This window comes from Lepisosteus oculatus, chromosome 9 (genome assembly GCF_040954835.1).
Source record: "Lepisosteus oculatus isolate fLepOcu1 chromosome 9, fLepOcu1.hap2, whole genome shotgun sequence".
NCBI lineage: Eukaryota > Metazoa > Chordata > Actinopteri > Semionotiformes > Lepisosteidae > Lepisosteus > Lepisosteus oculatus.
Window position 1 is genome coordinate 39887952 of NC_090704.1, and position 14440 is coordinate 39902391.

At 41.1% G+C, this 14440-nt stretch overlaps 2 protein-coding genes across 9 annotated transcripts in view; one reads left to right on the plus strand and one right to left on the minus strand.

The window, feature by feature from the left end:
* slc16a6b (solute carrier family 16 member 6b) overlaps positions 1–3491 on the plus strand; it is an 18236-nt gene extending 14745 nt beyond the window's left edge. For all 6 annotated transcript variants that reach the window (XM_069194516.1, XM_006635392.3, XM_015356105.2 and 3 more), the window contains one exon: positions 258–3491. In XM_069194516.1, coding sequence (XP_069050617.1) covers positions 258–541 — 284 coding nt within the window. In that variant the 3' untranslated portion in view covers positions 542–3491. The remainder of the gene's footprint in view (positions 1–257) is intronic.
* LOC102685614 (archaemetzincin-2) lies at positions 3492–14190 on the minus strand. Of its 3 annotated transcripts, none has more exons than XM_015356116.2 (7): positions 13629–14190; positions 11753–12048; positions 10819–10992; positions 10446–10574; positions 7843–8006; positions 5497–5673; positions 3492–4936 (listed from the first exon to the last, which is right to left on the minus strand). In XM_015356116.2, the coding sequence occupies exons 2-7, from the start codon at positions 12033–12035 to the stop codon at positions 4799–4801; spliced, it is 1065 nt and encodes a 354-aa protein (XP_015211602.2). In that variant the 5' UTR covers positions 12036–12048; positions 13629–14190; the 3' UTR covers positions 3492–4798. The 3 variants fall into 3 exon arrangements, with proteins under 3 accessions (XP_015211602.2, XP_006635456.2, XP_015211603.2); XM_006635393.3 differs by having other exon boundaries at positions 14068–14189; XM_015356117.2 differs by lacking the exon at positions 13629–14190 and adding an exon at positions 12794–13581.
* Positions 14191–14440: the final 250 nt, after the last annotated feature.

Consider the following 14440-nt stretch of genomic DNA (forward strand, 5'->3'; position numbering starts at 1 on the left):
GTAAAATGCATAACAGTCAAGAGGAAGATAAGATTCTTATGATTGCAATTTTCCTGTATCCTGGAATCTTAACATAACATTTAAATTGATCTCACCTCCAAGTATGGTGTATGCATATTTAATGATAATTCTACTTTACAGAAAAACACAGTCAAATCATAGCAATAGCGAAATCTTAAGTTTGACTGCAGCTTAACTAAAGCTATTATTGATTGCAACAGAACTGACAGTTTTTTTTTACTTACCTTTTCATGTAGGTTTCTTGGTGGACAAAACTCAGAATTATGGGTCTGCATTTTACTCATGTGCAGTGGGTATGGGCCTGGGGGCTGTGTTTCTGGGCTTTGTGCGTCCAGCAAAGACTGGTATGTGCCAGGCGAGGAGAGAGCGACGACGGAAGGAGAGCCTAAGGGCTCCCAGCCGTGATGGCGTTTCTCAGGACAGTCAAGTCTCCACGGACGTGCCCGAGGACTTCCTGGAAGTGGACCTCGCCTCAGAGGAAAGCCCTCGCAAAATTCAGCCGGAGGACAGTGTGGTCTGAGGATGCTCAAGACCTGCAGGAGCGACTCCCTTGGACACAGAAAGACTCCAGAAGCCTTGAGAAAAGAAAACACCATCTAAAGAAACCTTTCATGCAAAATCGTGCACAATTCTTAGGAAGAACTTGAAATCAGAACTTGCATGCCACCTGTGCAGCAAAATGCTGTTTTATTCAAGCTACAGTACCACTTCAGAACTAACAGCTTCAAATGGCATTTATGGATAAGTAAGAGATAAAACAGTAGAAGGATGCCCCATTTGGTCACTGATCTTAAAGTATAAAATGCTGAATCTACATGTTTTTGAATTTTTCAGGGAATTAAGGCTGCTGAGGCAAACTGTTTTGCACATGACCAAAGGCATTGTAAAGTATGAGAGAGGCTACTGCCTCAATTATTTTGCACACACTGACCAAAGGGGACCCTGAAGAATCACTGTCTGCTGCATGCCTGCAGCTCACGGTCCATGGTGACCTGTTTATTGCCTACATTTTCCCTGTGGTTGCTGTAGGGCTGCAGGCCAAACAACAAGCAGTCAGAGATTCTTTGACTGCTTGAAGGTAAATGAAAATTTTACATTACTGAAAATAATTTCAGAGGAGAGCAACACTCTCTGGAAGACCTTGCAAATATCTCATAGAGACCTGGCAAAAAATCCAATAAATGCCATTTGAAGCTGTAGATTTTACAGACAGGCAGATTTAAAGTAAATGAAGAAACAAACAGGCTGCACACTGTGGTAGTTATAATTAATTTACATCCATGATGAAGAGGATAAAGGCCATTGATTCTCTATTCCACTGACAGCTCTCGAGAGTTTCACTTGGTGCAGTCTGACAGATACCAAAACTGGTTTCATGACGAATGTGATCTTAATGGCACTACGGCCAGAGTGAGATACATTAGGAACCAAGCAAGCTTATAAAAAGGCTCAAATCCCTCTTCTGTTCTAAAAGAACCAGTGAGAAATGTGTGAGTAAAGGCAGCAGTGTTGTGGTTTTTATTTATTTTTTAAGTTGTTTGGACCAACCCCCGTTTAGCGCTGTAACAGTACAGAAAAAGACTGGGTGCGGAGTGTGTCCTGGAAAGGCTGTATCTGGTGTTTGAATTTGATCTGTATTGAATACTTGTGTTTGTTCAGATGTGTTGCTTTTAATATGCCTCATTTTCAGACACACCGTAACTTTCGAAATAAGGTTATTTTGTGAGAAATCAAAACATATGTGTTGAAATTCAGTGTAGTATTACCTGAATATCTCAGTTTAGTGTTGAAGCTGACCAATGCAGTAATGGTTTAACTTCAACAACAGGTGTCCAGTGGAGGCTATATAGATGGTGAATGATTTTATTCTTTTTCTTAAGAGGTTTCACAATATTTTTCAGAACTGAAGCATTATACTGAACTCATTATTCGGTAGGTAAGCAGTTGTCATGTAGCCTGACTATCCACGTTACTGTACTAGAAGGAGGCTTCTACTAAAATGGTCACAGAAGTGGAAGTCTTCTAGACAGTGAAGCTGACTGACTTCATTGCTGCATTTTTGTAATTTTTTGTAATCGTTTACAGGGTAATAGGTTGAACCAACAAACATGGCCCATCTGAAAAACCAGCTCTATTTTCTCTGGGTATCATTCGTGCAGACATCTGTATTTATAACCTGAGTAAAGGAACATTATCCAGAACAACACAAGCAAAGTGAACATGTGGTCATATTAAAGATGAACCCATTCACTTTAAGGTTAAAATGGAAGATAATTGTTATTGACTGTAGCTGCCTAAGAATGAAGTAGGCTACATGAATACAAAAAAACTATGTCAGATTATAGTTTAAAAAAGAAAGTAAATTCATGATGTATCCACAAAGTTCAGAGGTATTGTGAACAGGAAAAAGCAGGTAATTTGTGAAAAAAACAAAATGTCTTCTTTTTTGGTTTTAATGTTAACCACCGAGCTCTGAATATGCAGCACTTGAATTTAATTTCTGTTATATTTATTATAGCACTGAAGTGGACCAATAAGAACTCTTCAGTATTCATTTTTTAATCTTTTTAAATATATTTTACAGCCAAATGTTTTTTCTGTCTTGTTGACTGTAACTTTCCTTCTGCATAGGAAATAAGCTACACTACACTGGACAAAAACTATGAGGCAATATATTTAACAGTATTATTAGTTCATACAAAAATTGTACATTTTTAATTTATATTTTTTAATTGTGCTCAACTTGATTCTACTGCCGTCACCCTAAAGAAGAACAAATGTGTATTTATTAGCATTCACTATGATCCACAGATTTGAACTGTAGTATTAAAGTACTGCAGCTGCCATTATGTAGTAGAAGATGTTGTATACACATATCCCATACTCCACAAGGCATGCCAACAAGAAAAGTTGTGTGTTGCAAGTCATTTTTAATAAGAACAGCAAGACGTAAGAGCATTAGGTTCAGTAGTCCAAACACTAAGGTGACTTCCCATCTGTAAGGAAGGGGTTGTCGGCGGCCTCCTATAACTAAGAATGAGCAGGCAACTGCTGCACAAGCAAAAACGGGTTGGAGAGAGGGATGCAAAAATGAAACGCACAAGCAGGTTTTGTAGAAATAAGGAGAGATTAGAGTATCAACTCCCAGACATTTTTTTAACTCTTTTTGGGTGCAGTATTTTATCTACAGTTCAAACCAAATAAACCATGTGTGTTTAAGTCTATATCGTCTACGGGCACAGGGGCAAACTCTTTACTAGCTGAACTTTCCTCATGGGTTATTTGTACCTGTGCATAAAAGGTGGCAAGTGTAGATTTTATCTTTTTTGCTAGATTTCAATTCAGAAACACAGGCACATTATGTCATGGGCATTTTTATTTGTAAAAAGTGTAAAATGTGTTAGACCTGGCATAATGCTGCACTGTTGACTACTGAACTTTTTCTTTTCCAATAAAAATGAAAAAACAGATCCAAAGAGATGTGTTCTTTTACTTAACATAATCAACATAAGACAATCAAAAACTAGGGTACATAACATACATATGTAATAGCAAATATGAGTTTTGACTAGAAATTACCTACTTAATAAAAGCGAGAAAAACTCACGTGTGACTTCACACTACACACTTATTTCCATTTCCACAGTGGATGTTTCCTCCAGACAAACATCCACAGATAAACATCAATGAGATCCTGAGGTTAGGAAAACAATCATAGACCCAGTTAATAAATTACAGATGCGCTTAGTTTGCTAAAATAAAACACAAATCAGGAGTTCACTGTTCCCAAAAAGCAATATATACAATTTCTCACATTATGTTTCTTCCACTCAGAATTCCATCTCTTTGGCAGGAATTGTATAAATAAACATTTATTATCTTGCTTGCCTATGTTGGGAACAACCACAGAGTCCTTACTTCATAGATCAGTGGCACTTATGGAGTTGCAAATACTCTATGTTGAAGTTAGCTACTGTGATTTTTGGCAGCCATGTATTCTTTACAAGAAGGAAGTTAAATTTCCATACATGGGAGCAGTTTCTACATCTGTGGTGCTGGAAAGTTTGCCGAGTTTCTACATGTCGGTGGGGACAATCATCCAGATTTGTCAGAATGTGTATCGAGCTTTATGAGGTAATAAGCAACTAGAATAAAATGAAGCAATCAAGGTCATTTCTGAATCACCCTGAACATCACTTTACCTCCAGTCTAAAGTGAATCACATTTTCCGGCAGGATATAGGCATAACAAATCTCAGAGATCTAAACCCTTAAAGAAAACAGACCAGCACATAAAACCACTGGAAAATATGTGAAGTGGCCTGTGAAACATCTACAATTCAAAAGTAGTGTTTTTTTTTCTTAACTGGCTAAAAAAACAAAGCAGCATTCTTCCTTCATTACTCATGGGTAGACCTCCTGATCTTACTACAGACCTCCTGTAGTAAGGTCTGAATGTGTCATATCATATAAACATTCGGATATAGACAGTTTTCTGACTGAGATGTCCAATTAATTTTTACTGAAGCACGCAGGTCTCAATTTGCAATTCAAGCTGTTTCCCAGATGTTTCATCTTTGGTTCTTCTCCATTTGTGGAAAATAAGGATTGCTTACTCCTTGGCATAGCACACAGACCAATGGGAGATCAAGGAGAAAAAAAGAGGATGTTACTAAGTCTCATACATCAGTGGCCAAGCTAGCGCTGCACCTTGTAGCTGGATACCGACTGACTCAGAACTGGGAAACGTGCTGCACATTTCAAACACAGAAACAGTGCTAAAAGATTTCGTCCTCCAACACTGACAAGCACTTCATCAGCCACTGCCGGGATGCTTCAAAAGCCTCTGTGGGTTTTGCCGAAGAGGTCCCTGCCTCCCCTGTGTTGGAGCCCTCTTCAATCCATCGCAGCAGGGCCTGCAAAGAAATACCACAGCACAAACATAGCTTCCAGTTCCCTGTGACTACCAACTACCACACCTTCAAACTGGCCATGAGAACAGGGAAGGGTGTGACTGAGAACAGACAGCTTCCTCATCTCTCTCACAACAGCATAGAACTGAAGCTGCCATCACATACAAGAAACTAAACTGTTTCCACAAAGTCACTTCATTGCTAACGTTATTTGCTTCATGTGGTCACATAAGAGAGCTGAAAGACTTAGGAGACATTGGCTTCATTTTGAATGTTAAAGGAAAACATTTTTCAAAGACGGCATGAAACGATTCCACATAAGATTTAAAAATAAAATTCAAATCATAAACAAGACCTATCGTTCCTTTGACTTATCAGTTCTATAAAACTGGACACACATCAGCTCCAATAAATATCTATCCAATAATTGTGGATTATTGTTAAGAAATCAATAAAACTTGATTTGGTGGTGAATCAGCTCCATCAGTTACACACCAGATTTGATTTTACTGCATTGGATGGACTGTCTGATGCTCTGATGTTTCTCTATCATAGTCACCCACCTTGTACCTCTCAGCAATCTTAAATCCCATGGCTGTCTGTAGTTTGCGCAGACACACAGGGCAGAGATCCAGTGGCCGGCGATCTGATTCCTCCAGGTGATTGGAGCCCTGCATCACACACTGCATCCACTGGCAGTGCTGAATCCCGAAGATGTGGCCAATCTCATGAGTGAGAGTCTATCAGGGACACAGAGGCACACCAGAACAGCAATAAGTCAAAATAATTTTGTGCTAAAAATAGGAATACACCGAAACTTTCAAATTGTACATCGTATTTAAAGGTTTTATTAAAGGTAATTGATTGATTACATCTTTCTCAAAAGCAGGGTGTCTTGCCAATGAAATGGCTTTTAAATTCTCTGGGATCAAACCTCACTGACTATTGCTGTTGGCCAGAAACTGATGTAGACAGATGGAAGCCAGCTTTCATCAGGCATTTTGACCCTTATCCATAACTCCTTCCTGCTGGCGGGTCAGCAGTGATAGCCAGTCTCAGCCATTCTCCTCCTAGCCTCCAGCTTAACTCCTCTCTCCTGTTCCAGAGCCAGAATGAGGCTCTCTCCTCTGCCTCTCCGAAATATCGAAAGGCTGTCTTTCTGTCCCTCCCAGTCAGCCCAACAGCACTTAGCATTCTCCATACTAATTGTGCGGGGACTCCTCTGCACTAACCTCCAAGCAGGAAGAACAATGTCTGCCGCCCTTTCCTTCTACAGTCTTGTACTAGACCTTCATATTCGACACTTTTCCACCGAAAAGCTTCCTCACATCCTTCCTCCCACATCACCATCAGCTCAATGAGGATGATCATTGTCACCTCAGGGGACCGCTTCACCCTGGCCTCAGGATTGTTTAAAGAACCTCAGAAAACTGCAGCCTTCCTCCATGGTCCAACCTCATGTCCCACAAGGGAGCTTTATGCAAGACAGAATCTTTGATTTTACTTGACCTTGTTAGCTTCTCTCCTTCCAGATTGCTGCCACTTTATTTTTAGACCTCCCTGAGTTTGCTGTGTCATCTGTCTCTCTTTCTCTACGAGTGTGATCAAGAACTTGTCTTGGTGCCATGGTGCTGTTGTGCGTTTCTGATACTTTCTCAGTCTGTCTTGACGAACCACTTTCCCAAGCATTTAACTGTATCTAGAGTACCCCTACAGTACTTTTCTGATTACCATGCATCTTAACTTCTTTAGTTTCAACTTAATTTTCACCCAGGTTTTCATGTCCTCCAGTGCTTTCAAAACCCACTTCACTTGCACATGGGATGTAGTTGTTACAGTGAAATCATCCATGAACCCAGTAAGGACTGGTTGGTGGGTACCTGATTGCATTTGTGGTCCATGGGGTTGTTATCTTGCTGCTGTTATATGAGGTTCGTTCCCATGATGAAGACAGGGGAGATTGTGCAGCCTGTTACAATTCCTTTTCTCTAACTCTTGTTATCTTGATGTAAATCGTGCTGACATAAACTGTAGCTTAATTCCCCCAAAACAACTGGTAATAATTACTTTGAAGTGGGATATGGTAGTGCTCCACTGCAACCCAAATTCAAACTGTGTGGAATGGACCCACATGCATTGGCCAGGTCCAGCCAGACAACCGGCAGGTCCTGTATATTGCCAACTTTGTGGCAAAAATGGAGAGGAAAAGCTTCCCCACCACACTTAGAAGTGAGATCACTAGAAGCGAAATTGTTCTGAACTGTCTAATGGCAGATTAGCTCTTTTCATTGGGAACAAAGCAGCTCAATGCTTTCTTCAACCCTGATAGGATGGTCCCCTTCTGCCATAATTAAATAAAAGGAATGAAATCTTATTTTGTCATTAAAAAAAACAAACATTTTTTAAGGTTTCTTACTGGCTTACAGATAATTGAGAAAATGCAAAGACTAGACACAACTATTTATTCCACATATTGATATATTTTTTACCGCTCCCAGAAAAAACACACGTTTGTAACTAAATTGGCTCAATGTCAATGAACCTCATACTGACGAGTGGCAGAACAGGTACACTTTATTTTAAGACTCTCACTTGAATCCTATAACTAATCACTTATCCACTCGAAGAATCCATAGGACAGTTAAAACTGGCTGAACTGGTGGCCGAGAACAAATTCCCAGATGTCTATGTTGTGCAGCAAGCCAATACCACTGTCAACTCATGCCCAACCAACCCCCGAAGGCACAACTGGCAGTTCTTGAACCTGAGCTATCAACGTCTGGTCTAACTTGCTTTCACAATAGCTCTTTTAGTAGACCTTTAGTAGTGTTATTAGGAATGTCTTCTAAGAGTAGTGTTATTCTTCATGTCTTTTAAACATGAAGAGTACTGTTTGGGGGCAGGCTGACCTTGCATGACCTCAGCAGCAGGGTGCTCGTGATTGGTGGAGTGTAGTAGCCATCAAACACAGAGTAATCCTGTGGAGACACCTTTCTGCCCTTCTGCAGGCGGCCTTTGTAGCTCCTGCTGTAGAAGTTGTCATCATACCTGGCAAAACTGAAGATGCCCATTCCTGCAGAGAAGGAAATGGCACAAACTCAACAAGCTCTTGTGGAAATCACAATGGTACAGGTCTCTGAACTGCACAGTGGCTGAAGACAGATGTGCAGAATAGGAAATCTGTGAAAAGGATCAAGCGTCCATCTATCCATTTTCTAACCGCTTCTTCCAATTCAGGGTCACAGGAGAGCCACAGCCTATCCCAGCAAGCAACAGGCCCAAAGCAGGATACACCCTGGACTGGATGCTAGGCTATCACAGGCTAGCCACAGAGACGCAAACAAGTACACAGTTACAAAAGGGTCAATTTTCCCAGATGCCAATTAATCTACAAGTATATTATTTTTACTGTGGGAGGAGACTGGAGCACCCGGAGTACTGGGAATATTGGGAGAATTTAAAAGCTTTAAGCAGATAGCACCCCAGGTCCAGAACTGAATGCCCCAAGTCACTGTGCCACTGTGCTGCCCTAGGAATGAGTGTATTGCTGATTTAACTTTTCAGAAAAAATAAGTGATATCCTAAAAAAAAAATCTCAATTCTATACAGATCTTTTACAACCTACTACAATTTACTTTAAGTTTGTAGTCACTGCCAGCCAATCAAAGCCTTTATGACACCATGCTCTTTGGACCTGTCAACAGCTGTTTCCTGAATGCATATCAGAAACATGCACTGTAATAAGTTCTCCTGAAGGAATACATTATGTTTAAAATGAGGAATGAACAACGTCTACTCTGGAGGGTCTCATTCTGGCAGGTTTCAAAGGTGTATTTGGATTTGCAGCAGCTAAGAAAACTGGCCATATGTGTTGAAATTGACTAATTAAGCAAAAGTGAGATCAGTTAAGTATCTGAGAGCTCAGGTGGAATTACAATTTGCCAGCACACTGAAAAAGTCCCTTGTGTATACAAGTAGTCTCGTTGTTTGACAATAGCTCCATCTCCTGTCCATGTGCGGTACCACACCTCATGTAAAAGAGCTCTAGTATCTTGCCCTCAGTAGCTTAACAGTACTCAACATTTGTCTTAAAGGTGTGAGGAATGCAAGTAATTTACGATTTATTAAAGCGACTATTGACGGGACTGTACATCTAACATCACATATGCTTCACTCATCAACATTGATACGACCACTGATGTTGATTTACCTATCGATTATTGATCAGTAATGCTTATGTGATAAGAGATATATTCAGATCTTTCATTAGAAAATTTCTCCAACGTTTCCGAAGTCATGGTGCTTTAGCTAACAGACCTCACTTTAAAGCACATACAAATAAGAGAGTTCAAAAGATGAGTATCTATCTATAACTCTCTTTGCTGGAGTCAATATTTAATTATCCACTTTAGCCGCACATTACTGTCTTATTTTGCTCTCTAGTGGTGTAACCGGAGAAGTGCATTAATGAAATCGGGATTAGTTCTCATGCATTTTCTGCACATTCTGCTGTTTTAATCATTATCTCAAGAAGTTGTGTGAACTGGCAGTAATGGGAAGATCCAGCATTACTACCGTTAAAATAGCAGTTTCCCTATACTATATACATGAAAGAAGGTAATCTTAACTTTCTAAACAATCTTTCTCTGAATATTTTATACCGTCTCAAACACTGGAAGGATTTCAGTCCAGTCTTCAGTTTCTAATTTAAATGATAGGAAGGATGTGGTAAATCAAAAAGATAAAGACGCTAAAAAGTGTCAATTAAGCATCAAAGAGACTAACACCACCAATCCTTTTCTGTCACTCGAGCTTAGATCGGATAAGATTAGATGACTTTATTGGCCATATACAAGTTCTTGTATTAGAAATTTGTCTTTTTGCATACCCCCACTTGCTCTCCATGAGACACATGGACAGGGAAAGAAGCTTGGGGTCAGAGCGCAGGGTCAGCCATTTATACGGCACCCCTGGAGCAGCTGGGGTTAAGGGCCTCACTCAGGGGCCCAATGGAGTAGAATTCCTGTGCCAGCCAAGGGATATGAACCAGCAACCTTCCAGCCACAGGCGCAGATCCTTAGCCACAGAGCCACCGCAGCCCCCCAGATCAGCTCTAAACAGACATGTTCGACTATGAATAGTGGTTACTGCTGACTAGAATGGTATCTCTTATGTTTGCAAGTTTATCATCCTAGAGCTCCAGCTTTCTGTACATCACTCCACTTTCTATACCTCATTCTCCCTGTGTGGGTGCAGGGGTTTTTGGTGGAAGCAGTGACATAAAAACCCTGTTATTGTTTCTACTTTTTTATGTATTTAATCAACAAAAAAGGAGAAAATTTAAAAAGTAAGGTAAAGGGTAATTAACATTCTAAAGAAATATCAATCCAACTCAGATACAACCCTTTGAGTCTTTTTTACTCCCATTAGCCTTTTAAGTTACTGCTCTATAATCCCATTTCTGTCTCCCCCCTACTAGTCTGCACAATGAGTGAAAGGCGATCCTTGTTACCTTTAGTGAGCGATGCTTGGCCAAACACAAAGTTCCAGGAGTCTTCGGGGTACAGGTCAATCATGGTGATCCCCACAATGCAGAAGGCGTCTTTTGGTTTCTTCTTTTTCAAGTAGCTCAGCAGATCACCTGGAAGAAAAGGCTGCCATTTTTGGACTACGTCTATCTTATAACTTGTCTATCATTATGTACGCCTTGTATACGCATGTGAACATGTGCACCAGATTTTGAGTAGTACATCTGTATGTTAACACAGGGGTCTCCAAACTTGATGCTACTGTTAAAAAGAGAAAAGGAAATGTAAGGGTGATGGATGAAAACAAGAGACGGGAGGTGGAAACACGGGTAGGGCTGTGAGGAGAAAGGTACTCACCAGTGTTAATCTGCAGATTGTGGGTGTACTCATTGATTCTGAAGGCACAGCCAGTGGCGGACACAGGGACAGGCTCCAGCAGCTTCACGGACAGCCCATAATAGAAGGCCTCGCAGTATTCTCGCAGCCAGCCCACATACCGGAGTGTGGCAGCTTCACCCTCACCAAACGAGCCTGCACAGGCACAGACGCTTCAGAAGAACAAAACATCTGCCACTTATGCAGTGCTATCAGCTTTTGACATTGACTGCCATCCTCCCTCCCTACCTGCTCTTAAAAGCTGTAATCAGAATGGTTAAACCACTTTCAATTTCTGCTTTAATCACGATAATCTGAGGGGTATGAATCCAGCTCAAATTATTTTTTCATGCGCATGTAGTAAGGAAACAGATCACTTTACTTTCACTTTTCAACGACCAGACACACCCTGTGTGAAGCTGCTCCTTTTTAGACCCAGCAAATAGCAGGAATTGCAGAGAAGCAACTGTGGGGGACTAACCATGCATTTACATTGGAAAAGATGCTGTTGCGTTTGGCTGTTTCTTGAAAGACTGAAATTAATTTCTTCAAAACAATTACTCATCTTGTTTTAGCTGTTTAGCAGACATCTAAAGGCCAACAGGTGTGGTAGGATTACATAGTGACAGCTGTCAGCTCTACCTATTCAACACCCATGTACAGTACTACAACATTTACCATGGATGAATAAACCAACCTGATCAGAAAATGCATTACACCATTGGATGCTTGGCTTCCACCTCCTAAACTACAACTATAGCAAGATTAGATACATGTACAGATCAGGGTGTTTGAAGCACGTGGGCAGGACAGCAGTGGCAAGATCGCAATATAGCTACTTGTTGCTCAAGAACGTACAGAACTTAAACTCAACAATAAAAAAAAAATCAATTGTGTGATCAAACCAGCATCTCACCCACAGTCTGGATGTAGATCGTGTTGCGCCCCTTGACGGGTGTGTTGCGGTAAGGGTTGCAGTAGTATTGCTGGAAGTCCTGAGGCGGCTCCGGGTGCGAACTGATCCAGTCCGAGTCCGAGTGCAGGGTGATGGGCTTGAACAGGGTGCTGTCAGGGTAAAGGCCTTCCTCCAGAAGTCGCTTCTCCTCCCTGGTATACTTCTGGAAGTGCTGGATCAGGTCTTTCCGGTTAGAGACCAAAGCCAGGCGCAGTCTCTCTGCTGAGTGCTGGATCACCTGCATCTGCACTGCCGCTCTAGAGAGAACACAGGACCACAGATGGGCTCAGAAAAATCAGGAGGTGGGGGGCATGGTGGAGCCGTGGTGAGTACAGGTGCCTTGCAGAGCTGGGGCCCTGGGTTCAATTCCAGACCTGGGGTATAATCTGCATAGAGTTTCTATGTTCTCCTCACGGTCATATGGGTTTCCTTCAGGTGCTCTGGTTTAATCCCACTATCCAAACACATACTGGTAGGATAACTGGTACAGTTCTACAGTAGGAAATCCTACCCTGGTGTGAGTGTGTGTTTGTGTCTGCGCGTGCCCTGTGATGGCCTGGCATCCTTGTCCAGGGTGCATCCTGCCTCGCGCTCGTTGCTTGCCGAATTACGCTCAGCGTATCATGCAATCTTGAATTGGAAAAAGAGGTTCGAAAATGGACAGATGGATGTTAGGTTGTTGTTGGGCCCATTATAGCTGCAATGATCCCCGAACCTTGTAAAGCATCTTCTATGGATGACTGTCTTGAAACAGCATGCACAAATCATCCATCCCTCATCAGAAAGCAGTCTACGTCATTCCAATCTGCAGCCTATCCCAGACTCACAAAGCAACAAGGCAGGATTAAACCAGTTCATCACAGGGCACTGACACCCACGTGGACAGGGAAAATTTACACAACCCAAATAACCTAGTTAGCATGTCTTTGAAAGGTGTTAGAAAACCGGAGCACACCACCCACCAAGGAAAAACTGTTTCAGGCTTAAGTACGTCAGTCTTACCATTTGTATGAAAAGCTATCTATTCCATCCCAAAGCATTAGTCCTCCCTCATGTTCATAACCCACCAAAACCCAGTGATATTTCAAAATAACAGTGGACCACTGTTCTTCCAGTTCTTCTTAAACAAATGCTATCTACCAGCTGGCCTCTTGGGAGTTTCCTTTCAATGATACTGAGTTCAGACGGCGTGGAGCTACAAACACACGCCACCGCAATCAAACCGCATCAGTGTCGGGTCAGATGTTACTGGCACGCACGTCTACATGACGGAAGTACTGCCAAAACTACTTCAGCAACTTCTGAAAAACCATATCTGGGGTGAAACTGCACGAAGAAACCACAGCAACATCTGGAGCCCTGTAGCAAACAGCGACAGATCTTGTCACCTAGCGACGTGCAAAAGTGATCTTACCACAGTACAATTAAAGACAAAACAGGATTGCCAACAGAACGGGAACATTCGTTACAGTGGTGCCTCATATGCGGGGAGGATTCTCCAGCGAACAGACCTCATACTGTACACCTGACAGAAAGCAATGGTATTCTGTAGCCCTGCTGTTTACATTATCCTGCTGAGGTTCTGTTCCACCTGAAAACTTTTGTGCCATTTCCAACTTTCTAAGAAAAAACTGTTCCGTTTTCCAATAATCTTCCCTTAAAATAATAAGAAATAGCTCGTCTTTTGTGTTCTTCATTTTCCGTCGGTTTATCAGTGGTATTGCGCAATTGCTTGCAAACCCAAAGACGGCATAATACATGATAATTTAAACATGGTATTCTAAAAAAGCTTTGTTTTGAAAAACAACAACAACAACAACAACAACAATAACATTACCTTTGCTTTTTAATATCGAGAGAATCAGTCTGAACCTAGCAAAAACGCCAGAGCAGAAAAGAAGCAAGCAGAAAAACCAAACATTGTTTTCCGTTTTAATTCGAAGGGTACAATGGTTTCTGAGGCCCAAATAATACTACAAAACGAAACGAAAGACGCCCGAATACTTCAAAAAAATTAAATAATGTGCTGCAATAACTGCCATATCTACAAAACCACCGTTAATTTGTCCACAATGCAAAGTCAATAATTCATTCCCAAAGGATCTCAAAGCGCTTTCGATGATCTCAGGTGAGCCACTTCATCCAGCACTGAAGAGCAGTCCCCTCCTGTGTGACCAGTGACGCACTTCTTTTCACCGATTATGCGACACCAGCCACTTTCAAAAACTATGATACAAATAAGGCAAAACAAAAACTGTTGCATTAATCGTATTTACTTATTGCAAGTCGAGTCTTCTCGTAAAACCGTAATGCTGACCGGGTTGTGAACTGAAACGCTGAACGGCAAACCAGAGAAGTGAGAACTGTCTCGCGAACCCGTATCGGATTACGATTGGGGAACGTCTCTAAACGTCCTGCCTGTGCAAAAAACGTTGAAAGCGTTCAGTAATTTTTAAAAATAAAAGTAACTTTTAACTTTTAAAATAAAAGTAACGTGATTTACGTTGTAAGCATGGTAATGTTTCTATAGATCTGTGAAATGTAAATATAAATATACTCATTATAAGCAATATTAATACAATTAATGTACAAATAACAAATACATAAACCACATACATAATTAAATATGTGGAAATAAAGGTACTGTTT